Below are 26,600 nucleotides of genomic sequence, written 5' to 3' on the forward strand. Positions count from 1 at the left end.
CAGAGGGCCAACAGACAGGCAGGCAGGCACGCAGAGGGCCAACAGACAGGCAGGCAGGCACGCAGAGGGCCAACAGACAGGCAGGCAGGCACGCAGAGGGCCAACAGACAGGCAGGCAGGCACGCAGAGGGCCAACAGACAGGCAGGCAGGCACGCAGAGGGCCAACAGACAGGCAGGCAGGCACGCAGAGGGCCAACAGACAGACAGGCAGGCAGGCACGCGGAGGGCCAACAGACAGACAGGCAGGCAGGCACGCGGAGGGCCAACAGACAGGCAGGCAGGCAGGCACGCGGAGGGCCAACAGACAGACAGGCAGGCAGGCACGCGGAGGGCCAACAGACAGGCAGGCAGGCACGCGGAGGGCCAACAGACAGACAGGCAGGCAGGCACGCGGAGGGCCAACAGACAGGCAGGCAGGCACGCGGAGGGCCAACAGACAGACAGGCAGGCACGCGGAGGGCCAACAGACAGACAGGCAGGCAGGCACGCGGAGGGCCAACAGACAGACAGGCAGGCAGGCACGCGGAGGGCCAACAGACAGACAGGCAGGCAGGCACGCGGAGGGCCAACAGACAGACAGGCAGGCAGGCACGCGGAGGGCCAACAGACAGACAGGCAGGCAGGCACGCGGAGGGCCAACAGACAGGCAGGCAGGCAGGCACGCGGAGGGCCAACAGGCAGACAGGCAGACAGGCACGCAGAGGGCCAACAGGCAGACAGGCACGCAGAGGGCCAACAGACAGACAGGCACGCGGCAGGCCAACAGACAGACAGGCAGGCAGGCACGCAGAGGGCCAACAGACAGGCAGGCACGCGGAGGGCCAACAGACAGGCAGGCACGCGGAGGGCCAACAGACAGGCAGGCACGCGGAGGGCCAACAGGCAGGCAGGCACGCGGAGGACCAACAGACAGGCAGGCAGGCACGCGGAGGGCCAACAGACAGGCAGGCACGCGGAGGACCAACAGACAGGCAGGCACGCGGAGGGCCAACAGACAGGCAGGCACGCAGAGGGCCAACAGACAGGCAGGCACGCGGAGGGCCAACAGACAGGCAGGCACGCGGAGGGCCAACAGACAGGCAGGCACGCAGGGGGCCAACAGACAGGCAGGCACGCGGAGGGCCAACAGACAGGCAGGCACGCAGAGGGCCAACAGACAGGCAGGCACGCAGGGGGCCAACAGACAGGCAGGCACGCGGAGGACCAACAGACAGGCAGGCACGCAGAGGGCCAACAGACAGGCAGGCACGCAGAGGGCCAACAGACAGGCAGGCACGCAGAGGGCCAACAGACAGGCAGGCACGCGGAGGGCCAACAGACAGGCAGGCACGCGGAGGGCCAACAGACAGGCAGGCACGCAGGGGGCCAACAGACAGTTTAAAAATGCTTCTACCCTGACTTGGGCAGGAGCTCATCGGAACTGAGAACCGGCACCTCACATGTTCTACTGCTTGAGTTCCTGTTACTCGTATAGAATATTAGATCCAAAGTATTGTGTAGCTCCTGCAACTAAACATAAACAGAACTGGGCCAGTACCTAAACAGAACCTATTTCAGTCCAAGTCCAAGCACTGAGCTAAACTATTAGTAACCCCCTTACACAGATTTTTAAATGAGCTGTGTCTGTGCATGGGAGCCGTTTGGACAGTCTTACTGACAGTTGTGGCTGTTTTGTTTGATTTATCGTTGTCTCTACCTTCTTTGTGCTGTTGTCTGTGCCCAATAATGTTTGTACCCTGTGTTGTGTTGCTACCATGTTGTGTTGCTACCATGTTGTTGTCATGTTGTGTTGCTACCATGTTGTGTTGCTACCATGTTTATGTTGTCATGTGTTGCTACCGTGTTGTCATGTTGTGTTGCTACCATGCTGTTGTTGTGTTGCTACCATGTTGTTGTCATGCTGTGTTGCTACCATGTTGATGTTGTCATGTGTTGCTACCATGTTGTGTTGCTACCATGTTGTTGTCATGTTGAGTTGCTACCATGTTGTCATGTTGTGTTGTCATGTTGTGTTGCTACCATGTTGTTGTGTTGCTACCATGTTGTTGTCATGCTGTGTTGTGACCGTGTTGATGTTGTCATGTGCTGCTACCATATTGTGTTGCTACCATGTTGTCATGTTGTTGTCATGTTGTGTTGCTACCATGTTGTTGTGTTGCTACCATGTTGTCATGTTGTGTTGCTACCATGTTGTTGTCATTTTGTGTTGCTACCATGTTGTCATGTTGTGTTGCTACCATGTTGTGTTGCTACCATGTTGTTGTCATGTTGTGTTGCTACCATGTTGTTGTCATGCTGTGTTGCTACCATGCTGTGTTGCGACCGTGTTGATGTTGTCATGTGTTGCTACCATGTTGTGTTGTTACCATGTTGTCATGTTGTGTTGCTACCATGTTGTTGTCATGCTGTGTTGCTACCATGCTGTGTTGCGACCGTGTTGATGTTGTCATGTGTTGCTACCATCTTGTGTTGCTACCATGTTGGTGTCATGTTGTGGTGCTACCATGTTGTTGTGTTGCTACCGTGTTGTTGTCATGTGTTGCTGCCTTGCTATGTTGTCTTCGGTCTCTTTATGTTATGTTGTGATGTCGTCTTCGGTCTCTTTATGTAATGTTGTGATGTCTCTTGCCGTGATGTGTGTTTTGTCCTATATTTATATGTTATTTTTAATGTTTAATCCCAGCCCCCATCTCCACAAGGAGTCCTTTTGGTAGGCCGTCATTCTAAATGAGAATTTGTTCTTAATTGCCTCGTTAAATGAAAATAGATAATATCCTGTTTTGTAGAAGAATAGATAGATACATAGAGCACGAGAACAGCCGTCCATGACGAGAGATGCCAGGTCATCTCCAATGTTCAAGCTCCTTCCTGTCACTATGGCAACCGGACTGTGAACCAGGTACTGCACAGCTGCAGCTTCTTCTTCCTGGGTCTAGGTCAAAAAGCACCCTATTCCCTATATAGTGCACTACTTTAGACCAGAGCCCTATTCCCTATGTAGTGGTACTACTATAGACCAGAGCCCTATTCCCTATATAGTGGTACTACTATAGACCAGAGCCCTATTCCCTATATAGTGGTACTACTATAGACCAGAGCCCTATTCCCTATATAGTGGTACTACTATAGACCAGAGCCCTATTCCCTATATAGTGGTACTACTATAGACCAGAGCCCTATTCCCTATATAGTGCACTACTTTAGACCAGAGCCCTATTCCCTAAATAGTGGTACTACTATAGACCAGAGCCCTATTCCCTATATAGTACACTACTTTTGACCAGAGCCCTATTCCCTATATAGTGGTACTACTTTAGACCAGAGCCCTATTCCCTATATAGTGGTACTACTATAGACCAGAGCCCTATTCCCTATATAGTGGTACTACTACTACTACTGACCAGAACCTCAACACACTTCTCAGAAGACAACTACTTTATACAGTCTATCTATCGTTTGTTTTATTTAACAAGTCAGTTAAGAACACATTTTTATTTACAACGACGACTAAACCCTAACGCATGACCGACTTTCGTTAAAAAAACCCGGTTGGCCGGCTAGCTAGCGCTGGGTATGGGTTCTGACTATATATATAAACACAGCTAGCTAGCTAGCGCTGGGTATGGGTTCTGACTATATATAAACACAGCTAGCTAGCTAGCTAGCGCTGGGTATGGGTTCTGACTATATAAAAACACAGCTAGCTAGTTAGCGCTGGGTATGGGTTCTGACTATATAAAAACACAGCTAGCTAGCTAGCGCTGGGTATGGGTTCTGACTATATAAAAACACAGCTAGCTAGCTAGCGCTGGGTATGGGTTCTGACTATATAAAAACACAGCTAGCTAGTTAGCGCTGGGTATGGGTTCTGACTATATATAAACACAGCTAGCTAGCTAGCGCTGGGTATGGGTTCTGACTATATAAAAACACAGCTAGCTAGCTAGCGCTGGGTATGGGTTCTGACTATATAAAAACACAGTTGGCCGGCTAGCTAGCTAGTGCTGGGTATGGGTTCTGACTATATAAAAACACAGCTAGCTAGCTAGCTAGTGCTGGGTATGGGTTCTGACAATATAAAAACCCAGTTGGCCGGCTAGCTAGTTAGCGCTGGGTATGGGTTCTGACTATATAAAAACACAGCTAGCTAGCTAGCTAGTGCTGGGTATGGGTTCTGACTATATAAAAACCCAGTTGGCCAGCTAGCTAGTGCTGGGTATGGGTTCTGACTATATAAAAACCCAGTTGGCCGGCTAGCTAGCTAGTGCTGGGTATGGGTTCTGACTATATAAAAACCCAGTTGGCCGGCTAGCTAGCTAGTGCTGGGTATGGGTTCTGACTATATAAAAACCCAGTTGGCCGGCTAGCTAGCTAGTGCTGGGTATGGGTTCTGACTATATAAAAACCCAGTTGGCCGGCTAGCTAGCTAGTGCTGGGTATGGGTTCTGACTATATAAAAACCCAGTTGGCCGGCTAGCTAGCTAGTGCTGGGTATGGGTTCTGACTATATAAAAACACAGCTAGCTAGCTAGTGCTGGGTATGGGTTCTGACTATATAAAAACCCAGTTGGCCGGCTAGCTAGCTAGCGCTGGGTATGGGTTCTGACTATATAAAAACCCAGTTGGCCGGCCAGCTAGCTAGTGCTGGGTATGGGTTCTGACTATATAAAAACCCAGTTGGCCGGCTAGCTAGCTAGTGCTGGGTATGGGTTCTGACTATATAAAAACACAGCTAGCTAGCTAGTGCTGGGTATGGGTTCTGACTATATAAAAACCCAGTTGGCCGGCTAGCTAGCTAGCGCTGGGTATGAGTTCTGACTATATAAAAACCCAGTTGGCCGGCTAGCTAGCTAGCGCTGGGTATGGGTTCTGACAATATTCCTACCAGCCTAGACCTCAACATGCATGGTCAGCTTTGTCATGTGGATCACCATTTCAGTCTGTTTGTCCAATGAGCTGACTCCTAGACTCAGTGATGGCTTCTGATTGGGCCTCCTACAAAGACCTAGTGATGACTTCTGATTGGGCCTCCTACAAAGACCTAGTCATGGCTTCTGATTGGGCCTCCTACAAAGACCTAGTGATGGCTTCTGATTGGGCTTCCTACAAAGACCTAGTGATGGCTTCTGATTGGGCCTCCTACAAAGACCTAGTGATGACTTCTGATTGGGCCTCCTACAAAGACCTAGTCATGGCTTCTGATTGGGCCTCCTACAAAGACCTAGTGATGGCTTCTGATTGGGCTTCCTACAAAGACCTAGTGATGGCTTCTGATTGGGCCTCCTACAAAGACCTATTGATGGCTTCTGATTGGGCCTCCTACAAAGACCTAGTGATGACTTCTGATTGGGCCCCCTACAAAGATCTAGTGATGGCTTCTGATTGGGCTTCCTACAAAGACCTAGTGATGGCTTCTGATTGGGCCTCCTACAAAGTGCCTTGATTCTAGAGAGAGGATGGGAGGGAAGTGTCTGGCTGTGTGGAGGTTGATGCAGGGGAAGTGTCTGGCTGTGTGGAGGGAAGTGTCATGGCTGTGTGGAGGTTGATGGGAGGGAAGTGTCTGGCTGTGTGGAGGTTGATGGGAGGGAAGTGTCATGGCTGTGTGGAGGTGGATGGGAGGGAAGTGTCATGGCTGTGTGGAGGTTGATGGGAGGGAAGTGTCTGGCTGTGTGGAGGTTGATGGGAGGGAAGTGTCTGGCTGTGTGGAGGTTGATGGAAGGGAAGTGTCTGGCTGTGTGGAGGTTGATGGGAGGGACGTGTCTGGCTGTGTGGAGGTTGATGGGAGGGAAGTGTCATGGCTGTGTGGAGGTTGATGGGAGGGAAGTGTCATGGCTGTGTGGAGGTTGATGGGAGGGAAGTGTCTGGCTGTGTGGAGGTTGATGGGAGGGAAGTTTCTGGCTGTGTAGAGGTTGATGGGAGGGAAGTGTCTGGCTGTGTGGAGGTTGATGGGAGGGAAGTGTCTGGCTGTGTGGAGGTTGATGGGAGGGAAGTGTCATGGCTGTGTAGAGGTTGATGTGAGGGAAGTGTCTAGCTGTGTGGAGGTTGGATGGGAGGGAAGTGTCTGGCTGTGGTGGAGGTTGATGGGAGGGAAGTGTCATGGCTGTGTGGAGGTTGATGGGAGGGAAGTGTCTGGCTATGTGGAGGTTGATGGGAAGGAAGTGTCTGGCTGTGTGGAGGTTGATGGGAGGGAAGTGTCTGGCTGTGTGGAGGTTGATGGGAGGGAAGTGTCTGGCTGTGTGGAGGTTGATGGGAGGGAAGTGTCATGGCTGTGTGGAAGTTGATGGGAGGGAAGTGTCATGGCTGTGTGGAGGTTGATGGGAGGGAAGTGTCATGGCTGTGTGGAGGTTGATGGGAGGGAAGTGTCATGGCTGTGTGGAGGTTGATGGGAGGGAAATGGTATAAACTGACTTACTTGACACTCAACAACCCATATTAAAATCAAGAGCTGAATGTCTGAATGTGTATCAATGTTAGTTGGTTAAAACGTCTCAGATTATGGTCTGTGACGTTCATGAAGAAACGGGTCTGGTTCTGACCCAGTAACGACTGACTAGAGTTAGTGGAACTGGGGGTTCTAACCCAGTAACGACTGACTAGAGTTAGTGGAACTGGGTGTTCTGGTTGGCTGTGACGTTGATGGAGAAACGGGTCTGGTTCTGACCCAGTAACGACTGACTGGAGTTAGGGGAACTGGGGGTTCTGACCCAGTAGTCGACGTTCAGGGCTTTTGACTTTATAGAGTTGGTAGAAAAGGTTCCCAACTGTTATACTGGAGTGAAAGTAAAGATACCTTTTTTTTAATAGAAAATGACTCAAGTGAAAGTCACCCAGTAAAATACTACTTGAGTAAAAGTCACCCAGAAAAATACTACTTGAGTAAAAGTCACCCAGTAAAATACTACTTGAGTAAAAGTCACCCAGTAAAATACTACTTGAGTAAAAGTCACCCAGAAAAATACTACTGAGTAAGTCACCCAGAAAAATACTACTTGAGTAAAAGTCACCCAGAAAAATACTACTGAGTAAGTCACCCAGAAAAATACTACTTGAGTAAGTCACCCAGTAAAATACTACCTGAGTATGTCACCCAGTAAAATACTACTTGAGTAAAAGTCACCCAGAAAAATACTACTTGAGTAAAAGTCACCCAGAAAAATACTACTGAGTAAGTCACCCAGAAAAATACTACTGAGTAAGTCACCCAGTAAAATACTACCTGAGTAAGTCACCCAGTAAAATACTACCTGAGTAAGTCACCCAGTAAAATACTACTTGAGTAAGTCACCCAGTAAAATACTACCTGAGTAAGTCACCCAGTAAAATACTACTTGAGTAAAAGTCACCCAGTAAAATACTACTTGAGTAAAAGTCACCCAGTAAAATACTACTTGAGTAAAAGTCACCCAGTAAAATACTACTTGAGTAAAAGTCACCCAGTAAAATACTACTTGAGTAAAAGTCACCCAGTAAAATACTACTTGAGTAAGTCACCCAGTAAAATACTACTTGAGTAAAAGTCACCCAGTAAAATACTACTTGAGTAAAAGTCACCCAGTAAAATACTACTTGAGTAAGTCACCCAGTAAAATACTACTTGAGTAAAAGTCACCCAGTAAAATACTACTTGAGTAAAAGTCACCCAGTAAAATACTACTTGAGTAAAAGTCACCCAGAAAAATACTACTTGAGTAAAAGTCACCCAGTAAAATACTACTTGAGTAAAAGTCACCCAGTAAAATACTACTTGAGTAAAAGTCACCCAGTAAAATACTACTTGAGTAAAAGTCACCCAGAAAAATACTACTTGAGTAAAAGTCACCCAGTAAAATACTACTTGAGTAAAAGTTTCTGGTTTGGAATATCCGTTAAGTATCAAAAGTAAAAGTATTAATCAGTTCAAATTCCTTTTATTAAGCAAATATTATTTATTTATTTATGGATAGCCAGGGGCCACACTCCAACACTCAGACATCATTTACAGATAGCCAGGGGCCACACTCCAACACTCGGACATCATTTACAGATAGCCAGGGGCCACACTCCAACACTCAGACATCATTACAGATAGCCAGGGGCCACACTCCAACACTCGGACATCATTACAGATAGCCAGGGGCCACACTCCAACACTCGGACATCATTTACAGATAGCCAGGGGCCACACTCCAACACTCGGACATCATTACAGATAGCCAGGGGCCACACTCCAACACTCGGACATCATTACAGATAGCCAGGGGCCACACTCCAACACTCAGACATCATTTACAGATAGCCAGGGGCCACACTCCAACACTCAGACATCATTTACAGATAGCCAGGGGCCACACTCCAACACTCAGACATCATCTACAGATAGCCAGGGGCCACACTCCAACACTCAGACATCATTTACAGATAGCCAGGGGCCACACTCCAACACTCGGACATCATTTACAGATAGCCAGGGGCCACACTCCAACACTCAGACATCATTTACAAAGGAAGCATTTGTGTTTAGTGAGTCTGTCAGATCAGAGGCAGTAGAGATGACCAGGGATGTTCTCTGGTTAGTGAGTCCTCCAGATCAGAGGCAGTAGGGATGACCAGGGATGTTCTCTGTTTAGTGAGTCCTCCAGATCAGAGGCAGTAGGGATGACCAGGGATGTTCTCTGTTTAGTGAGTCCTCCAGATCAGAGGCAGTAGGGATGACCAGGGATGTTCTCTGTTTAGTGAGTCCTCCAGATCAGAGGCAGTAGGGATGACCAGGGATGTTCTCTGTTTAGTGAGTCCTCCAGATCAGAGGCAGTAGAGATGACCAGGGATGTTCTCTGTTTAGTGAGTCCTCCAGATCAGAGGCAGTAGGGATGACCAGGGATGTTCTCTGTTTAGTGAGTCCTCCAGATCAGAGGCAGTAGGGATGACCAGGGATGTTCTCTGTTTAGTGAGTCCTCCAGATCAGAGGCAGTAGGGATCGGGAGATTGAGCCAGAGAGCGACAGAGAGAGAGGCAGAAAGACAGAGAGAGAGAGGCAGAAGCAGAGCTCTCTGGTCTTCTCCACTCATTCTCCTTTTTCACAGCCTCCGGAGGCTGTTCGGTAGATTGAGCCAGAGAGCGACAGAGAGTGTGAGGCAGAAGCAGAGCTCTCTGGGCTTCTCCCCTCATTCTCCCGCCTGTGTTTCAGCACCCATCCCCCCCTCCACTCCTGTCTGCAGCTTGGTTACTGCTGCTCTGTGCCTTGGAGACACACGGAGGAAGAAGTGGTGTCTGCTGGGTCCTAGTGCTAGGGGCGTTCTGCTGGGTCCTAGTGCTAGGGGTGTTCTGCTGGGTCCTAGTGCTAGGGGCGTTCTGCTGGATCCTAGTGCTAGGGGCGTTCTGCTGGATCCTAGTGCTAGGGGCGTTCTGCTGGGTCCTAGTGCTAGGGGCGTTCTGCTGGGTCCTAGTGCTAGGGGCGTTCTGCTGGGTGGAGTTGAGTCTCTCTGTTGAGCGGGAGAGAGAATGAGAGTTTACAACTCGTAAAATGATTGATGTTATGTTTCATCTAGTTCTATTCAAATCATACATTAGTAAAGGGAGCTGGTTTTATTCCAGTTGTACATTAGTAATGGGAGCTGGTTTTATTCCAGTTGTACATTAGTAATGATACATTAGTAATGGGAGATGGTTTTATTCCAGTGGTACATTAGTAATGGGAGCTGGTTTTATTGCAGTTGTACATTAGTAATGGGAGCTGGTTTTATTCCAGTTGTACATTAGTAATGGGAGCTGGTTTTATTCCAGTTGTACATTAGTAATGGGAGCTGGTTTTATTCCAGTTGTACATTAGTAATGATACATTCGTAATGGGAGCTGGTTTTATTCCAGTTGTACATTAGTAATGATACATTCGTAATGGGAGCTGGTTTTATTCCAGTTGTATATTAGTAATGATACATTAGTAAAGGGAGATGGTTTTATTCCAGTGGTACATTAGTAATGGGAGCTGGTTTTATTGCAGTTGTACATTAGTAATGGGAGATGGTTTTATTCCAGTGGTACATTAGTAATGGTAGCTGGTTTTATTCCAGTTGTATATTAGTAATGATACATTAGTAAAGGGAGCTGGTTTTATTGCAGTTGTACATTAGTAATGGGAGCTGGTTTTATTGCAGTTGTACATTAGTAATGGGAGCTGGTTTTATTCCAGGTGTACATTTAGTAATGGGATCTGGTTTTATTCCAGTTGTACATTAGTAATGGGAGCTGGTTTTATTCCAGTTGTACATTAGTAATGATACATTAGTAATGGGAGCTGGTTTTATTGCAGTTGTACATTAGTAATGGGAGATGGTTTTACTCCAGTGGTACATTAGTAAAGGGAGCTGGTTTTATTCCAGTTGTACATTAGTAATGGGAGCTGGTTTTATTCCAGTTGTACATTAGTAATGGGAGCTGGTTTTATTCCAGTTGTACATTAGTAATGGGAGCTGGTTTTATTCCAGGTGTACATTTAGTAATGGGATCTGGTTTTATTCCAGTTGTACATTAGTAATGGGAGCTGGTTTTATTCCAGTTGTACATTAGTAATGATACATTAGTAATGGGAGCTGGTTTTATTCCAGTTGTACATTAGTAATGGTATATTAGTAATGGGAGCTGGTTTTTTTCCAGTTGTACATTAGTAATGGGAGCTGGTTTTATTCCAGTTGTACATTAGTAATGATACATTCGTAATGGGAGCTGGTTTTATTCCAGTTGTACATTAGTAATGATACATTCGTAATGGGAGCTGGTTTTATTCCAGTTGTACATTAGTAATGATACATTCGTAATGGGAGCTGGTTTTATTCCAGTTGTATATTAGTAATGATACATTAGTAAAGGGAGATGGTTTTATTCCAGTGGTACATTAGTAATGGGAGCTGGTTTTATTGCAGTTGTACATTAGTAATGGGAGATGGTTTTATTCCAGTGGTACATTAGTAATGGTAGCTGGTTTTATTCCAGTTGTATATTAGTAATGATACATTAGTAAAGGGAGCTGGTTTTATTGCAGTTGTACATTAGTAATGGGAGCTGGTTTTATTGCAGTTGTACATTAGTAATGGGAGCTGGTTTTATTCCAGGTGTACATTTAGTAATGGGATCTGGTTTTATTCCAGTTGTACATTAGTAATGGGAGCTGGTTTTATTCCAGTTGTACATTAGTAATGATACATTAGTAATGGGAGCTGGTTTTATTGCAGTTGTACATTAGTAATGGGAGATGGTTTTACTCCAGTGGTACATTAGTAAAGGGAGCTGGTTTTATTCCAGTTGTACATTAGTAATGGGAGCTGGTTTTATTCCAGTTGTACATTAGTAATGGGAGCTGGTTTTATTCCAGTTGTACATTAGTAATGGGAGCTGGTTTTATTCCAGGTGTACATTTAGTAATGGGATCTGGTTTTATTCCAGTTGTACATTAGTAATGGGAGCTGGTTTTATTCCAGTTGTACATTAGTAATGATACATTAGTAATGGGAGCTGGTTTTATTCCAGTTGTACATTAGTAATGGTATATTAGTAATGGGAGCTGGTTTTTTTCCAGTTGTACATTAGTAATGGGAGCTGGTTTTATTCCAGTTGTACATTAGTAATGGGAGCTGGTTTTATTCCAGGTGTACATTTAGTAATGGGATCTGGTTTTATTCCAGTTGTACATTAGTAATGGGAGCTGGTTTTATTCCAGTTGTACATTAGTAATGATACATTAGTAATGGGAGCTGGTTTTATTCCAGTTGTACATTAATAATGGTATATTAGTAATGGGAGCTGGTTTTATTCCAGTTGTACATTAGTAAAGGGAGCTGGTTTTATTCCAGTTGTACATTAGTAATGACACATTAGTAAAGGGAGCTGGTTTTATTCCAGTTGTACATTAGTAATGACCCATTAGTAAAGGGAGCTGGTTTTATTCCAGTTGTACATTAGTACTGGGAGCTGGTTTTATTCCAGTTGTACATTAGTAATGATACATTAGTAATGGGAGCTGGTTTTATTCCAGTTGACCTATATGGACCAGACCTTAACCAATCATCTCTCTCTCTAGATGGTAGTGAAGGACCAGACCTTAACCAATCATCTCTCTCTCTAGATGGTAGCGAAGGACCAGACCTTAACCAATCATCTCTCTCTGTAGATGGTGGTGAAGACCTACATGGACATGGACCAGGACAGCGAGGAGGAGAAGCAGCAGTATCTGAACCTGGCTCTCCATCTGGCCTCAGAGTTCTTCCTGAGGAACCCCAACAAGGATGTGCGTCTCCTGGTGGCCTGCTGCCTGGCTGACATCTTCAGGATCTACGCCCCTGAGGCCCCTTACACCTCACACGACAAACTGAAGGTAACTGGTCTAACCTTCATCTAACCTTCAACACAACCATAACCCCCACACACCTCACACGACAAACTGAAGGTAACTGGTATAAGCTTCATCTAACCTTCACATAACCCATACACCTCCCCGGTATGGGACATTACCCCTTTATACAACCATAACCCATACTGGACATTACCCTTTATAAAACCATAACCCATACTGGACATTACCCCTTTATAAAACCATAACCCATACTGGACATTACCCTTTATACAACCATAACCCATACTGGACATTACCCCTTTATAAAACCATAACCCATACTGGACATTACCCCTTTATAAAACCATAACCCATACTGGACATTACTGCTTTATAAAACCATAACCCATACTGGACATTACCCCTTATAAAACCATAACCCTTTCTAAAACCATAACCCATACTGGACATTACCCCTTATAAAACCATAACCCATACTGGACATTACCCCTTATAAAACCATAACCCTTTATAAAACCATGACCCTTACTGGACATTACTCCTTTATCAAACCATAACCCATACTGGACATTACCCCTTTATAAAACCATAACCCATACTGGACATTACTGCTTTATAAAACCATAACCCATACTGGACATTACCCCTTTATAAAACCATAACCCATACTGGACATTACTGCTTTATAAAACCATAACCCATACTGGACATTACCCCTTTATAAAACCGTAACCCATACTGGACATTACTGCTTTATAAAACCATAACCCATACTGGACATTACCCCTTTATAAAACCATAACCCATACTGGACATTACTGCTTTATAAAACCATAACCCATACTGGACATTACCCCTTATAAAACCATGACCCTTACTGGACATTACCCCTTATAAAATCATGACCCTTTATAAAACCATGACCCTTTATAAAACCATAACCCATACTGGACATTACCCCTTTATAGATCCATAACCCATACTGGGCATTACCCCTTTATAGAAGCATAACCCATACTGGACATTACCCCTTTATAAAACCATAACCCTTTATAAAACCATAACCCATACTGGACATTACCCTTTATAAAACCATAACCCATACTGGACATTACCCCTTTATAAAACCATAACCCATACTGGACATTACCCTTTATAAAACCATAACCCATACTGGACATTACCCTTTATAAAACCATAACCCATACTGGACATTAGCCCTTTATAAAACCATAACCAATACTGGACATGACCCTTTATAAAACCATAACCCATACTGGACATGACCCTTTATAAAACCATAACCCTTTATAAAACCATAACCCTTTATAAAACCATAACCCATACTGGACATTACCCCTTTATAAAACCATAACCCATACTGGACATTACCCTTTATAAAACCATAACCCATACTGGACATTACCCTTTATAAAACCATAACCCATACTGGACATTAGCCCTTTATAAAACCATAACCAATACTGGACATGACCCTTTATAAAACCATAACCCATACTGGACATTACCCCTTTATAGAACCATAACCCATACTGCACATTACCCCTTATAAAACCATAACCCATACTGCACATTACCCCTTTATAAAACCATAACCCTTTATAAAACCATAACCCATACTGCACATTACCCCTTTATAAAACCATTACCCCTTATAAAACCATAACCCATACTGCACATTACCCCTTTATAAAACCATAACCCTTTATAAAACCATAACCCATACTGCGCATTACCCTTTATAAAACCATAACCCATACTGGACATTACCCCTTTATAAAACCATAACCCATACTGCACATTACCCCTTATAAAACCATAACCCATACTGCACATTACCCCTTTCTAAAGCCATAACCCATACTGGACATTACCCTTTATAAAACCATAACCCATACTGAACATTACTCCTTTATAGAACCATAACCCATACTGAACATTACCCCTTCATAGAACCATAACCCATACTGGACATTACCCCTTTATACAACCATAACCCATACTGGACTTTACCCCTTTAAACAACCATAACCCATACTGGACATTACCCCTTTATAAAACCATAACCCATACTGCACATTACCCTTTATAAAACCATAACCCATACTGCACATTACCCTTTATAAAATCATAACCCATACTGGACATTACCCTTTATAAAACCATAACCCATACTGGACGTTACCCCTTTATAAAACCATAACCCATACTGCACATTACCCCTTATAAAACCATAGCCCATACTGGACATTACCCCTTTATTAAACCATAACCCTTTATAAAACCATAACCCATACTGGACATTACCCCTTTTATAAAACCATAACCCATACTGGACATTACCCCTTTATTAAACCATAACCCATACTGGACATTACCCCTTAATAAAACCATAGCCCATACTGGACATTACCCCTTTATTAAACCATAACCCTTTATAAAACCATAACCCATACTGGACATTACCCCTTTTATAAAACCATAACCCATACTGGACATTACCCCTTTATTAAACCATAACCCATACTGGACATTACCCCTTAATAAAACCATAACCCATACTGCACATTACCCCTTATAAAACCATAACCCATACTGGACATTACCCTTTATAAAACCATAACCCATACTGGACATTACCCTTTATAAAACCATAACCCATACTGGACATTACCCCTTTATAAAACCATAACCCATACTGGACATTACCCCTTTATAAAACCATAACCCATACTGGACATTACCCCTTTATAAAACCATAACCCATACTGGACATTACCCCTTTATAAAACCATAACCCATACTGGACATTACCCTTTATAAAACCATAACCTGTGTGTATAACCAGGACTGATTAATACGCTGAACCTTTGACCTTCCTCCTGTCCAGGACATCTTCCTGTTCATCACCAGACAGCTGAAAGGACTGGAAGACACCAAGAGCCCACAGTTCAATAGATACTTCTACCTGCTGGAGGTGAGGGGTCAGGGGTCAGGGGTTAGACGGTGGTCACTAGTTACCACAGCCACAAAGTCATAATTATAGCTAAACCCCGCCTATTTCTTCAATTTATATTTTTTATTTTTATTTTTTATAAACCTAACCTTAACCACGTGGCTAATCTTAAAGTATGTCCATAAAGCTAAATTTAAAAAACAACGTTTACGATATAACCCATTTTTTTTTACATCTGACAGCTGAATGGGGTTAAAGGTCAGAGGCTGGGGGACCGGCAAGGAAATATCTCAGTTGCATTACGTCTGTCTCTCTCTCTGTCTCTCTCTTTGTCTCTCTCTCTCTCTCGGTCTCTCTCTCTCTGTCTGTCTCTCTCTCGGTCTCTCTCTCTCTCTGTCTCTCTCTCTCTGTCTCTCTCTCTCTCTCTGTCTCTCTCTCTCTGTCTCTCTGTCTCTCGGTCTCTCTCTCTCTCTCTCTCTCTCTGTCTCTGTCTCTCTCTCTCTGTGTCTCTCTCTCTCTCTCTCTGTCTCTCTGTCTCTCTCTCTCTGTCTCTCTCTCTCTTTGTGTCGTTCTCAAAACCCATTGGAGAAAAGTCAGAGGGGAGGGACCTCCTGGCTTTCTCATCCAATGGGTTATGAGAAGATGAGATGTGAGGAGTATGCAATTGAGATCTTTCCCAAGAGCCCTTGCAGTTGAACATTTCAACCCTGCTGGAGGTGAGAGGTTTGGAAAGACTCCTAATGGGGAGGGTTTGTTTGTTGAGGCGCCGTCCTGAATGTTGGTGATTTTAACCCCTTGCGTACCTTATTGATGGTGTGTAGAACCTGGCGTGGGTGAAGTCGTACAACATCTGCTTTGAGCTGGAGGACTGCAACGACATCTTCATCCAGCTCTTCAAGACGCTCTTCTCTGTCATCAAGTAAGTCTGTCTGTCTGTCTGTCTGTCTGTCTGTCTGTCTGTCTGTCTGTCTGTCTGTCTGTCTGTCTGTGTCTCTGTCTGTCTCTGTCTGTCTTATCAGATACTGGTTCTGTCTGTCTGTCTGTCTGTCTGTTCAGATACTGGTGATGACGGTCTGTCTGTCTGTCTGATCAAGCTAGCATATGAGAGAGCCTGTCTTTATAGAGGAGGTGATACCGGCCCGTCTTTATAGAGGAGGTGATGCCGGCCTGTCTTTATAGAGGAGGTGATGCCGGCCTGTCTTTATAGAGGAGGTGATGCTGGCCTGTCTTTATAGAGGAGGTGATGCTGGCCTGTCTTTATAGAGGAGGTGATGCTGGCCTGTCTTTATAGAGGAGGTGATGCTGGCCTGTCTTTATAGAGGAGGTGATACCGGCCCGTCTTTATAGAGGAGGTGATGCCGGCCTGTCTTTATAGAGGAGGTGATGCTGGCCTGTCTTTATAGAGGAGGTGATGCTGGCCTGTCTTTATAGGGGAGGTGATGCTGGCCTGTCTTTATAGAGGAGGCGATACCGGCCCGTCTTTATAGAGGAGGCGATACCGGCCCGTCTTTATAGAGGAGGTGATGCCGGCCCGTCTTTATAGAGGAGGTGATGCTGGCCTGTCTTTATAGAGGAGGTGATGACAGCCTGTCTTTATAGAGGAGGTGATGACAGCCTGTCTTTATAGAGGAGGTGATACTGGCCTGTCTTTATAGAGGAGGTGATACCGGCCTGTCTTTATAGAGGAGGTGATGCTGGCCTGTCTTTATAGAGGAGGTGATGCTGGCCTGTCTTTATAGAGGAGGTGATGCTGGCCTGTCTTTATAGAGGAGGTGATGCTGGCCTGTCTTTATAGAGGAGGTGATGCTGGCCTGTCTTTATAGAGGAGGTGATGCTGGCCTGTCTTTATAGAGGAGGTGATGCTGGCCTGTCTTTATAGAGGAGGTGATACCGGCCCGTCTTTATAGAGGAGCTCTCTGACCTCTCTCCCCCTCTGACCTCTCCCCCCTCTGACCTCTCCCCCCCTCTCTCTACTCTCTCTCCCCCTCCCTCTCTCCCCCCTCCCACTCTCCCCCTTACAGTAACAGTCACAATCAGAAGGTCCAGATGCACATGTTGGATCTGATGAGTTCTATAATAATGGAGGGAGACGGAGTCACACAGGAACTACTGGACACCATCCTGATCAACCTGATACCTGCTCACAAGGTAATGCATCAACCTGATACCTGCTCACAAGGTAACATACTGATCAACCTGATACCTGCTCACAAGGAAACACTGATCAACCTGATACCTGTTCACAAGGTAACATTGATCAACCTGATACCTGCTCACAAGGTAACATACTGATCAACCTGATACCTGCTCACAAGGTAACATACTGATCAACCTGATACCTGCTCACAAGGTAACACTGATCAACCTGATACCTGTTCACAAGGTAACATTGATCAACCTGATACCTGCTCACAAGGTAACATTGATCAACCTGATACCTGCTCACAAGGTAACATACTGATCAACCTGATACCTGCTCACAAGGTAACATTGATCAACCTGATACCTGTTCACAAGGTAACATACTGATCAACCTGATACCTGTTCACAAGGTAACATACTGATCAACCTGATACCTGTTCACAAGGTAACATACTGATCAACCTGATACCTGCTCACAAGGTAACATACTGATCAACCTGATACCTGCTCACAAGGTAACACTGATCAACCTGATACCTGTTTGATCCTCTCTCCTCCTGTCCAGAACCTGAATAAACAGGCGTACGACTTGGCCAAGACTCTGCTGAAGAGGACCGTTCAGACCATAGAGACATGCATCGCAAACGTTAGTACTGTAAACTAATACATACATATATATATACCTATACTATACACTATATATATATATATATATATATATATACCTGTACTATACACTATATATATATATATATATATATATATATATATATATATATATATATATATATATACTATACACTATATATATATATATATATATATACATATACTATACACTATATATATATATATACATATACTATACACTATATATATATATATATATATATATATATACCTGTACTATACACTATATATATATACATATACTATACACTATATATATATATATACCTATACTATACACTATATATATATATATATACATATACTATACACTATATATATATATACCTATACTATACACTATATATATATATATATATATATATATATATATATATATATATATATATATATACCTGTACTATACACTATATATACCTATACTATACACTATATATATATATATACCTATACTATACACTATATATATATATATACATATACTATACACTATATATATATATATATATATATATATATATACTACACACTATATATATACATATACTATACACTATATATATATATACCTGTACTATACACTATATATATATATATATATATATATATATATATATATATATATATACCTATACTATACACTATATATATATATACTATACACTATATATATATATACCTATACTATACACTATATATATATATACCTATACTTTACACTATATATATATATATATATATATACTTATACTATACACTATATATATATATATACCTATACTATACACTATATATATATATATATACTTATACTATATATATATATATATATATATATATATACCTATACTATACACTATATATATATATACATATATATATATACCTATACTATACACTATATATATATACATATATATACATATATATATATACCTATACTATACACTATATATATATACATATATATATATATACCTGTACTATACACTATATATATATATATACCTATACTATACACTATATATATATATATATATACTATACACTATATATATATATATATATACCTATACTATACACTATATATATATACCTATACTTTACACTATATATATATATATATATATATATACTTATACTATACACTATATATATATATACCTATACTATACACTATATATATATATACTTATACTATACACTATATATATATATACCTATACTATACACTATATATATATACATATATATATATATATACCTGTACTATACACTATGTATGTATATATATATATATATATATATATAATATACCTATACTATACATATATATATATATATATACCTGTACTATACACTATGTATGTATATATATATATATATATATATATATATACCTATACTATATATACCTATACTATACACTATATATATGTATACCTGTACTATACACTGTATATATGTATACACCTGTACTATATATATATATATATATATATATATATATATATATATATGTGTGTATAGTACGTGTGTGTGTATGTATGAGTATAGTGTGTGTGTCTGTGTGTGTGTACTATATATTGATGTGTTTGTGTACATATATATTTGTGTGTGTGTGTAGATATACCATTCAGACCAACTAACATCCCTCCCTCCCTGCCCCTCCCTCCCTCCCTGCCCCTCCCTCCCTCCCTGCCCTCTTTGCCCCTCTCTCCCCCTCTCTCTCTGTCTCTCTTCCTCCCTCCCCCTCCTCCCTCCCCCCTCCTCCCTCCCCCTCCTCCCTCCCCCTCCTCCCTCCCCCCTCCTCCCTCCCCCCTCCCTCCCCCCTCTCTCTCTCCCTTCCTCCCTCCCCCCTCCAGTTCTTTAACCAGGTGCTGGTGATGGGCAAGTCTTCAGTCAGTGATCTGTCAGAGCACGTGTTTGATCTGATCCAGGAGCTGTTCTCCATCGACCCTCTGCTGCTCACGTCCGTCATGCCCCAGCTAGAGTTTAAACTCAAGGTATAGGACACACACAGGGGGGGTTGTATGATCTGATCCAGGAGCTGTTCTCCATCGACCCCCCCCCCCCCCCAGCTAGAGTTTAAACTCAAGGTATAGGACACACACAGGGGGGGGTTGTATGATCTGATCCAGGAGCTGTTCTCCATCAACCCCCCCCCCCCCCCAGCTAGAGTTTAAACTCAAGGTATAGGACACACACAGGGGGGGGTTGTATGATCTGATCCAGGAGCTGTTCTCCATCGACCCCCCCCCCCCCCAGCTAGAGTTTAAACTCAAGGTATAGGACACACACAGGGGAGTTGTATGATCTGATCCAGGAGCTGTTCTCCATCGACCCCCCCCCCCCCCCCCAGCTAGAGTTTAAACTCAAGGTATAGGACACACACAGGGGAGTTGTATGATCTGATCCAGGAGCTGTTCTCCATCGACCCCCCCCCCCAGCTAGAGTTTAAACTCAAGGTATAGGACACACACAGGGGAGTTGTATGATCTGATCCAGGAGCTGTTCTCCATCGACCCCCCCCCCCCCCCCCAGCTAGAGTTTAAACTCAAGGTATAGGACACATTGACACACACAGGGGAGTTGTATGATCTGATCCAGGAGCTGTTCTCCATCGACCCCCCCCCCCCCCCCCAGCTAGAGTTTAAACTCAAGGTATAGGACACACACAGGGGGGTTGTATGATCTGATCCAGGAGCTGTTCTCCATCGACCCCCCCCCCCCCCCCAGCTAGAGTTTAAACTCAAGGTATAGGACACACACAGGGGAGTTGTATGATCTGATCCAGGAGCTGTTCTCCATCGACCCCCCCCCCCCCCCCAGCTAGAGTTTAAACTCAAGGTATAGGACACACACAGGGGAGTTGTATGATCTGATCCAGGAGCTGTTCTCCATCGACCCCCCCCCCCCCCCCCCCCCCCCCAGCTAGAGTTTAAACTCAAGGTATAGGACACACACAGGGGGGTTGTATGATCTGATCCAGGAGCTGTTCTCCATCGACCCCCCCCCCCCCCCCAGCTAGAGTTTAAACTCAAGGTATAGGACACACACAGGGGAGTTGTATGATCTGATCCAGGAGCTGTTCTCCATCGACCCCCCCCCCCCCCAGCTAGAGTTTAAACTCAAGGTATAGGACACATTGACACACACAGGGGAGTTGTATGATCTGATCCAGGAGCTGTTCTCCATCGACCCCCCCCCCCCCAGCTAGAGTTTAAACTCAAGGTATAGGACACACACAGGGGAGTTGTATGATCTGATCCAGGAGCTGTTCTCCATCGACCCCCCCCCCCCAGCTAGAGTTTAAACTCAAGGTATAGGACACACACAGGGGGGTTGTATGATCTGATCCAGGAGCTGTTCTCCATCGACCCCCCCCCCCCCCCCCCCCAGCTAGAGTTTAAACTCAAGGTATAGGACACACACAGGGGGGTTGTATGATCTGATCCAGGAGCTGTTCTCCATCGACCCCCCCCCCCCCCCCCAGCTAGAGTTTAAACTCAAGGTATAGGACACATTGACACACACAGAGGGGTTGTAATGATCTGATCCAGGAGCATGGTAGGGGTGACATGCCTGGTGAGTATGCAGGACACGGAAGAACTGAGACATTTTCAGCTTCCAGGAATTGTGTGCAGATCCTTGTGACATTATCATGCTGAAACATGAGGTGATGGTGGAGGATGAATGGCACCACAACGGGCCTCAGGATCTCGTCACGGTATCTCTGTGCATTCAATTTGTCATCGATAAAATGCAATTGTGTTTGTTGTCCGTAGCTTGTGCCTGTCCCACACCATAACCCCACCTCCACCGTGGGGCCCTCTGTTCACAACGTTGACATCAGCAACCACCATAACCCCACCTCCACCGTGGGGCGCTCTGTTCACAACGTTGACATCAGCAACCACCATAACCCCACCTCCACCGTGGGGCGCTCTGTTCACAACGTTGACATCAGCAAACCGCTCGCCCACATGACACCATACTCGCGGTCTACAGTTGTGAGGCCGGTTGAACCTACTGCCAAATTCTCTAAAATGACGTTGGAGGCGGCTTATGGTAGAGAAATGAACATTCAAATTCTCTGGCAACAGCTCTTGTGGACATTCCTGCAGTCAACTGCACGCTCCCTCTAAACATGAAACATCTGTGGGCGTTGTGTTATGTGACGACAACTGCGCATTTTAAAGTGACCTTTTATTGTCCCCCCCAGCACAAGGTGCACCTGTGTAATGATCATGCTGTTTAATCAGCTTCTTGATAGGCCACACCTGTCAGGTGGATTGATTATCTTGGTAAAGGAGAAATGCTCACTGACAGGGATGTCAACAAATTCGTGCACCAAATTTGAGAGAGAAACTTTGTGCGTTTTTTAACATTTCTGGGATCTTTTCTATTTCAGCTCATGAAACATGGGACCAACACTTTACATGTCAAGTTCTATATTGTTGTTCAGTATAGAAGGTGAAGTTAAAAACAAATTAAAACCTTCAACCGGTCCGTTTATCAATACCGGGGTATATAGTAAAATTAGATATATGTACTAGCCAGCCTCACGCCAAGCCCACCCACCTAAGCCCTATTTCCTTCCAGAAAAAACCCTGGAGACACACACACACACATCTACTAGACCCAAAATACGACCGTTGAATTAAAATGTATTTAAAGTCTAATCTAATTTCTAATCTAATTTGTAATCTAATTTGTCTGTGTGTTGCAGAGTAACGACGGAGAAGAGCGTCTAGCTGTGGTCAGACTGCTGGCCAAGCTGTTTGGAGCCAAAGACTCAGAACTGGCCACTCAGAACAGACCGCTGTGGCAATGCTTCCTGGGACGGTGAGACACACACACGTTACACAGCCGCACGCACACGCTTGGGTGCACACACACACACACACACACACACACACGTGTAATAGATGTGCTTTGCGTTATCAAGGTGTTTGTGTGCTCCATCCCCAGGTTCAATGACATCCATGTCCCAGTGAGGCTTGAGTCGGTCAAGTTCGCTTCCCACTGTCTGATGAACCATCCAGACCTGGCCAGAGACCTCACAGGTAGGTGTCAACTGTCCAGACCTGGCCCGAGACCTCACAGGTAGGTGTCAACTGTCCAGACCTGGCCAGAGATCTCACAGGTAGGTAGGTGTCAACTGTCCAGACCTGGCCAGAGATCTCACAGGTAGGTGTCAACTGTCCAGACCTGGCCAGAGACCTCACAGGTAGGTGTCAACTGTCCAGACCTGGCCAGAGATCTCACAGGTAGGTGTCAACTGTCCAGACCTGGCCAGAGACCTCACAGGTAGGTGTCAACTGTCCAGACCTGGCCCGAGACCTCACAGGTAGGTGTCAACTGTCCAGACCTGGCCCGAGACCTCACAGGTAGGTAGGTGTCTGAGGAACCTTCCAGACCTGGCCAGAGATCTCACAGGTAGGTGTCAACCGTCCAGACCTGGCCAGAGACCTCACAGGTAGGTGTCAACTGTCCAGACCTGGCCAGAGACCTCACAGGTAGGTAGGTGTCTGAGGAACCGTCCAGACCTGGTTTTAAAGGTGTCTGAGGAACCTTCCAGACCTGGTTTTAAAGGTGTCTGAGGAACCTTCCAGACCTGGTTTTAAAGGTGTCTGAGGAACCTTCCAGACCTGGTTTTAAAGGTGTCTGAGGAACCGTCCAGACCTGGCCAGAGACCTCACAGGCAGGTATCTGAGAAATTTTCCAGACCTGGTTTTAAAGGTGTCTGAGGAACCTTCCAGACCTGGTTTTAAAGGTGTCTGAGGAACCGTCCAGACCTGGCCAGAGACCTCACAGGCAGGTGTCTGAGGAACCTTCCAGACCTGGTTTTAGGTGTCTGAGGAACCTTCCAGACCTGGTTTTAGGTGTCTGAGGAACCTTCCAGACCTGGTTTTAGGTGTCAGAGGAACCTTCCAGACCTGGTTTTAAAGACCTCACAGGACCTTCTTTGAAGTCCCACGACGAGTTTGGGAGACGCTGCGCTAACCAAATATGTCTGTATCGTCCAATCAGAGTTCCTGAAAGTGCGATCACATGACCCAGAGGAGGCGATCCGACACGACGTCATCGTAACGATCATCAACGCCGGGAAGAAAGACCTGAACCTGGTTAACGACCAACTGCTGGGCTTCGTGAGGGAGAGGACCCTGGACAAGAGGGTGCGACCTCTACCTTCTCTGTTCTCACCTGACCTCTACCTTCTCAGTTCTCACCTGACCTCTACCTTCTCAGTTCTTTATTCTCACCTGACCTCTACCTTCTCCGTTCTCACCTGACCTCTACCTTCTCAGTTCTCACCTGACCTCTACCTTCTCCGTTCTTTATTCTCACCTGACCTCTACCTTCTCCGTTCTCACCTGACCTCTACCTTCTCAGTTCTTTATTCTCACCTGACCTCTACCTTCTCAGTTCTTTATTCTCACCTGACCTCTACCTTCTCCGTTCTTTATTCTCACCTGACCTCTACCTTCTCAGTTCTTTATTCTCACCTGACCTCTACCTTCTCCGTTCTTTATTCTCACCTGACCTCTACCTTCTCCGTTCTTTATTCTCACCTGACCTCTACCTTCTCAGTTCTTTATTCTCACCTGACCTCTACCTTCTCCGTTCTTTGTTCTCACCTGACCTCTACCTTCTCAGTTCTCACCTGACCTCTACCTTCTCAGTTCTTTATTCTCACCTGACCTCTACCTTCTCCGTTCTCACCTGACCTCTACCTTCTCAGTTCTCACCTGACCTCTACCTTCTCCGTTCTTTATTCTCACCTGACCTCTACCTTCTCCGTTCTCACCTGACCTCTACCTTCTCAGTTCTTTATTCTCACCTGACCTCTACCTTCTCAGTTCTTTATTCTCACCTGACCTCTACCTTCTCCGTTCTTTATTCTCACCTGACCTCTACCTTCTCAGTTCTTTATTCTCACCTGACCTCTACCTTCTCCGTTCTTTATTCTCACCTGACCTCTACCTTCTCCGTTCTTTATTCTCACCTGACCTCTACCTTCTCAGTTCTTTATTCTCACCTGACCTCTACCTTCTCCGTTCTTTGTTCTCACCTGACCTCTACCTTCTCAGTTCTTTATTCTCACCTGACCTCTACCTTCTCAGTTCTTTATTCTCACCTGACCTCTACCTTCTCCGTTCTTTATTCTCACCTGACCTCTACCTTCTCCGTTCTTTATTCTCACCTGACCGCTACCTTCTCAGTTCTTTATTCTCACCTGACCTCTACCTTCTCCGTTCTTTGTTCTCACCTGACCTCTACCTTCTCAGTTCTTTATTCTCACCTGACCTCTACCTTCTCAGTTCTTTATTCTCACCTGACCTCTACCTTCTCCGTTCTTTATTCTCACCTGACCTCTACCTTCTCCGTTCTTTATTCTCACCTGACCTCTACCTTCTCCGTTCTTTGTTCTCACCTGACCTCTACCTTCTCCGTTCTTTATTCTCACCTGACCTCTACCTTCTCCGTTCTTTATTCTCACCTGACCTCTACCTTCTCAGTTCTTTATTCTCACCTGACCTCTACCTTCTCCGTTCTTTATTCTCACCTGACCTCTACCTTCTCCGTTCTTTATTCTCACCTGACCTCTACCTTCTCAGTTCTTTATTCTCACCTGACCTCTACCTTCTCCGTTCTTTGTTCTCACCTGACCTCTACCTTCTCCGTTCTTTATTCTCACCTGACCTCTACCTTCTCCGTTCTTTATTCTCACCTGACCTCTACCTTCTCAGTTCTTTATTCTCACCTGACCTCTACCTTCTCCGTTCTTTATTCTCACCTGACCTCTACCTTCTCAGTTCTTTATTCTCACCTGACCTCTACCTTCTCAGTTCTCACCTGACCTCTACCTTCTCAGTTCTCACCTGACCTCTACCTTCTCAGTTCTCACCTGACCTCTACCTTCTCAGTTCTCACCTGACCTCTACCTTCTCAGTTCTCACCTGACCTCTACCTTCTCAGTTCTCACCTGACCTCTACCTTCTCAGTTCTCACCTGACCTCTACCTTCTCAGTTCTCACCTGACCTCTACCTTCTCTGTTCTCACCTGACCTCTACCTTCTCAGTTCTCACCTGACCTCTACCTTCTCAGTTCTCACCTGACCTCTACCTTCTCAGTTCTCACCTGACCTCTACCTTCTCAGTTCTCACCTGACCTCTACCTTCTCAGTTCTCACCTGACCTCTACCTTCTCAGTTCTCACCTGACCTCTACCTTCTCAGTTCTCACCTGACCTCTACCTTCTCAGTTCTCACCTGACCTCTACCTTCTCAGTTCTCACCTGACCTCTACCTTCTCAGTTCTCACCTGACCTCTACCTTCTCAGTTCTCACCTGACCTCTACCTTCTCAGTTCTCACCTGACCTCTACCTTCTCAGTTCTCACCTGACCTCTACCTTCTCCGTTCTTTATTCTCACCTGACCTCTACCTTCTCAGTTCTCAC

The 26,600-nt window shown here is 44.7% G+C and overlaps 1 protein-coding gene across 1 annotated transcript in view; it reads left to right on the plus strand.

Moving 5' to 3' along the window:
- The window catches only part of LOC118936834 (sister chromatid cohesion protein PDS5 homolog A), a 90,851-nt gene that overhangs the window by 4,193 nt on the left and 60,058 nt on the right, over positions 1 to 26,600 (plus strand). Inside the window, exons 3-11 of the mRNA XM_090209509.1 lie at positions 12,141 to 12,344; positions 15,235 to 15,321; positions 16,122 to 16,219; positions 17,322 to 17,448; positions 18,008 to 18,088; positions 19,998 to 20,138; positions 22,865 to 22,980; positions 23,107 to 23,201; positions 24,169 to 24,314. Coding sequence (XP_090065635.1) covers positions 12,141 to 12,344; positions 15,235 to 15,321; positions 16,122 to 16,219; positions 17,322 to 17,448; positions 18,008 to 18,088; positions 19,998 to 20,138; positions 22,865 to 22,980; positions 23,107 to 23,201; positions 24,169 to 24,314 — 1,095 coding nt within the window. The remainder of the gene's footprint in view (positions 1 to 12,140; positions 12,345 to 15,234; positions 15,322 to 16,121; positions 16,220 to 17,321; positions 17,449 to 18,007; positions 18,089 to 19,997; positions 20,139 to 22,864; positions 22,981 to 23,106; positions 23,202 to 24,168; positions 24,315 to 26,600) is intronic.

Source organism: Oncorhynchus mykiss, chromosome 19 (genome assembly GCF_057628025.1).
Source record: "Oncorhynchus mykiss isolate SJ-2025 chromosome 19, ASM5762802v1, whole genome shotgun sequence".
Lineage (NCBI taxonomy): Eukaryota > Metazoa > Chordata > Actinopteri > Salmoniformes > Salmonidae > Oncorhynchus > Oncorhynchus mykiss.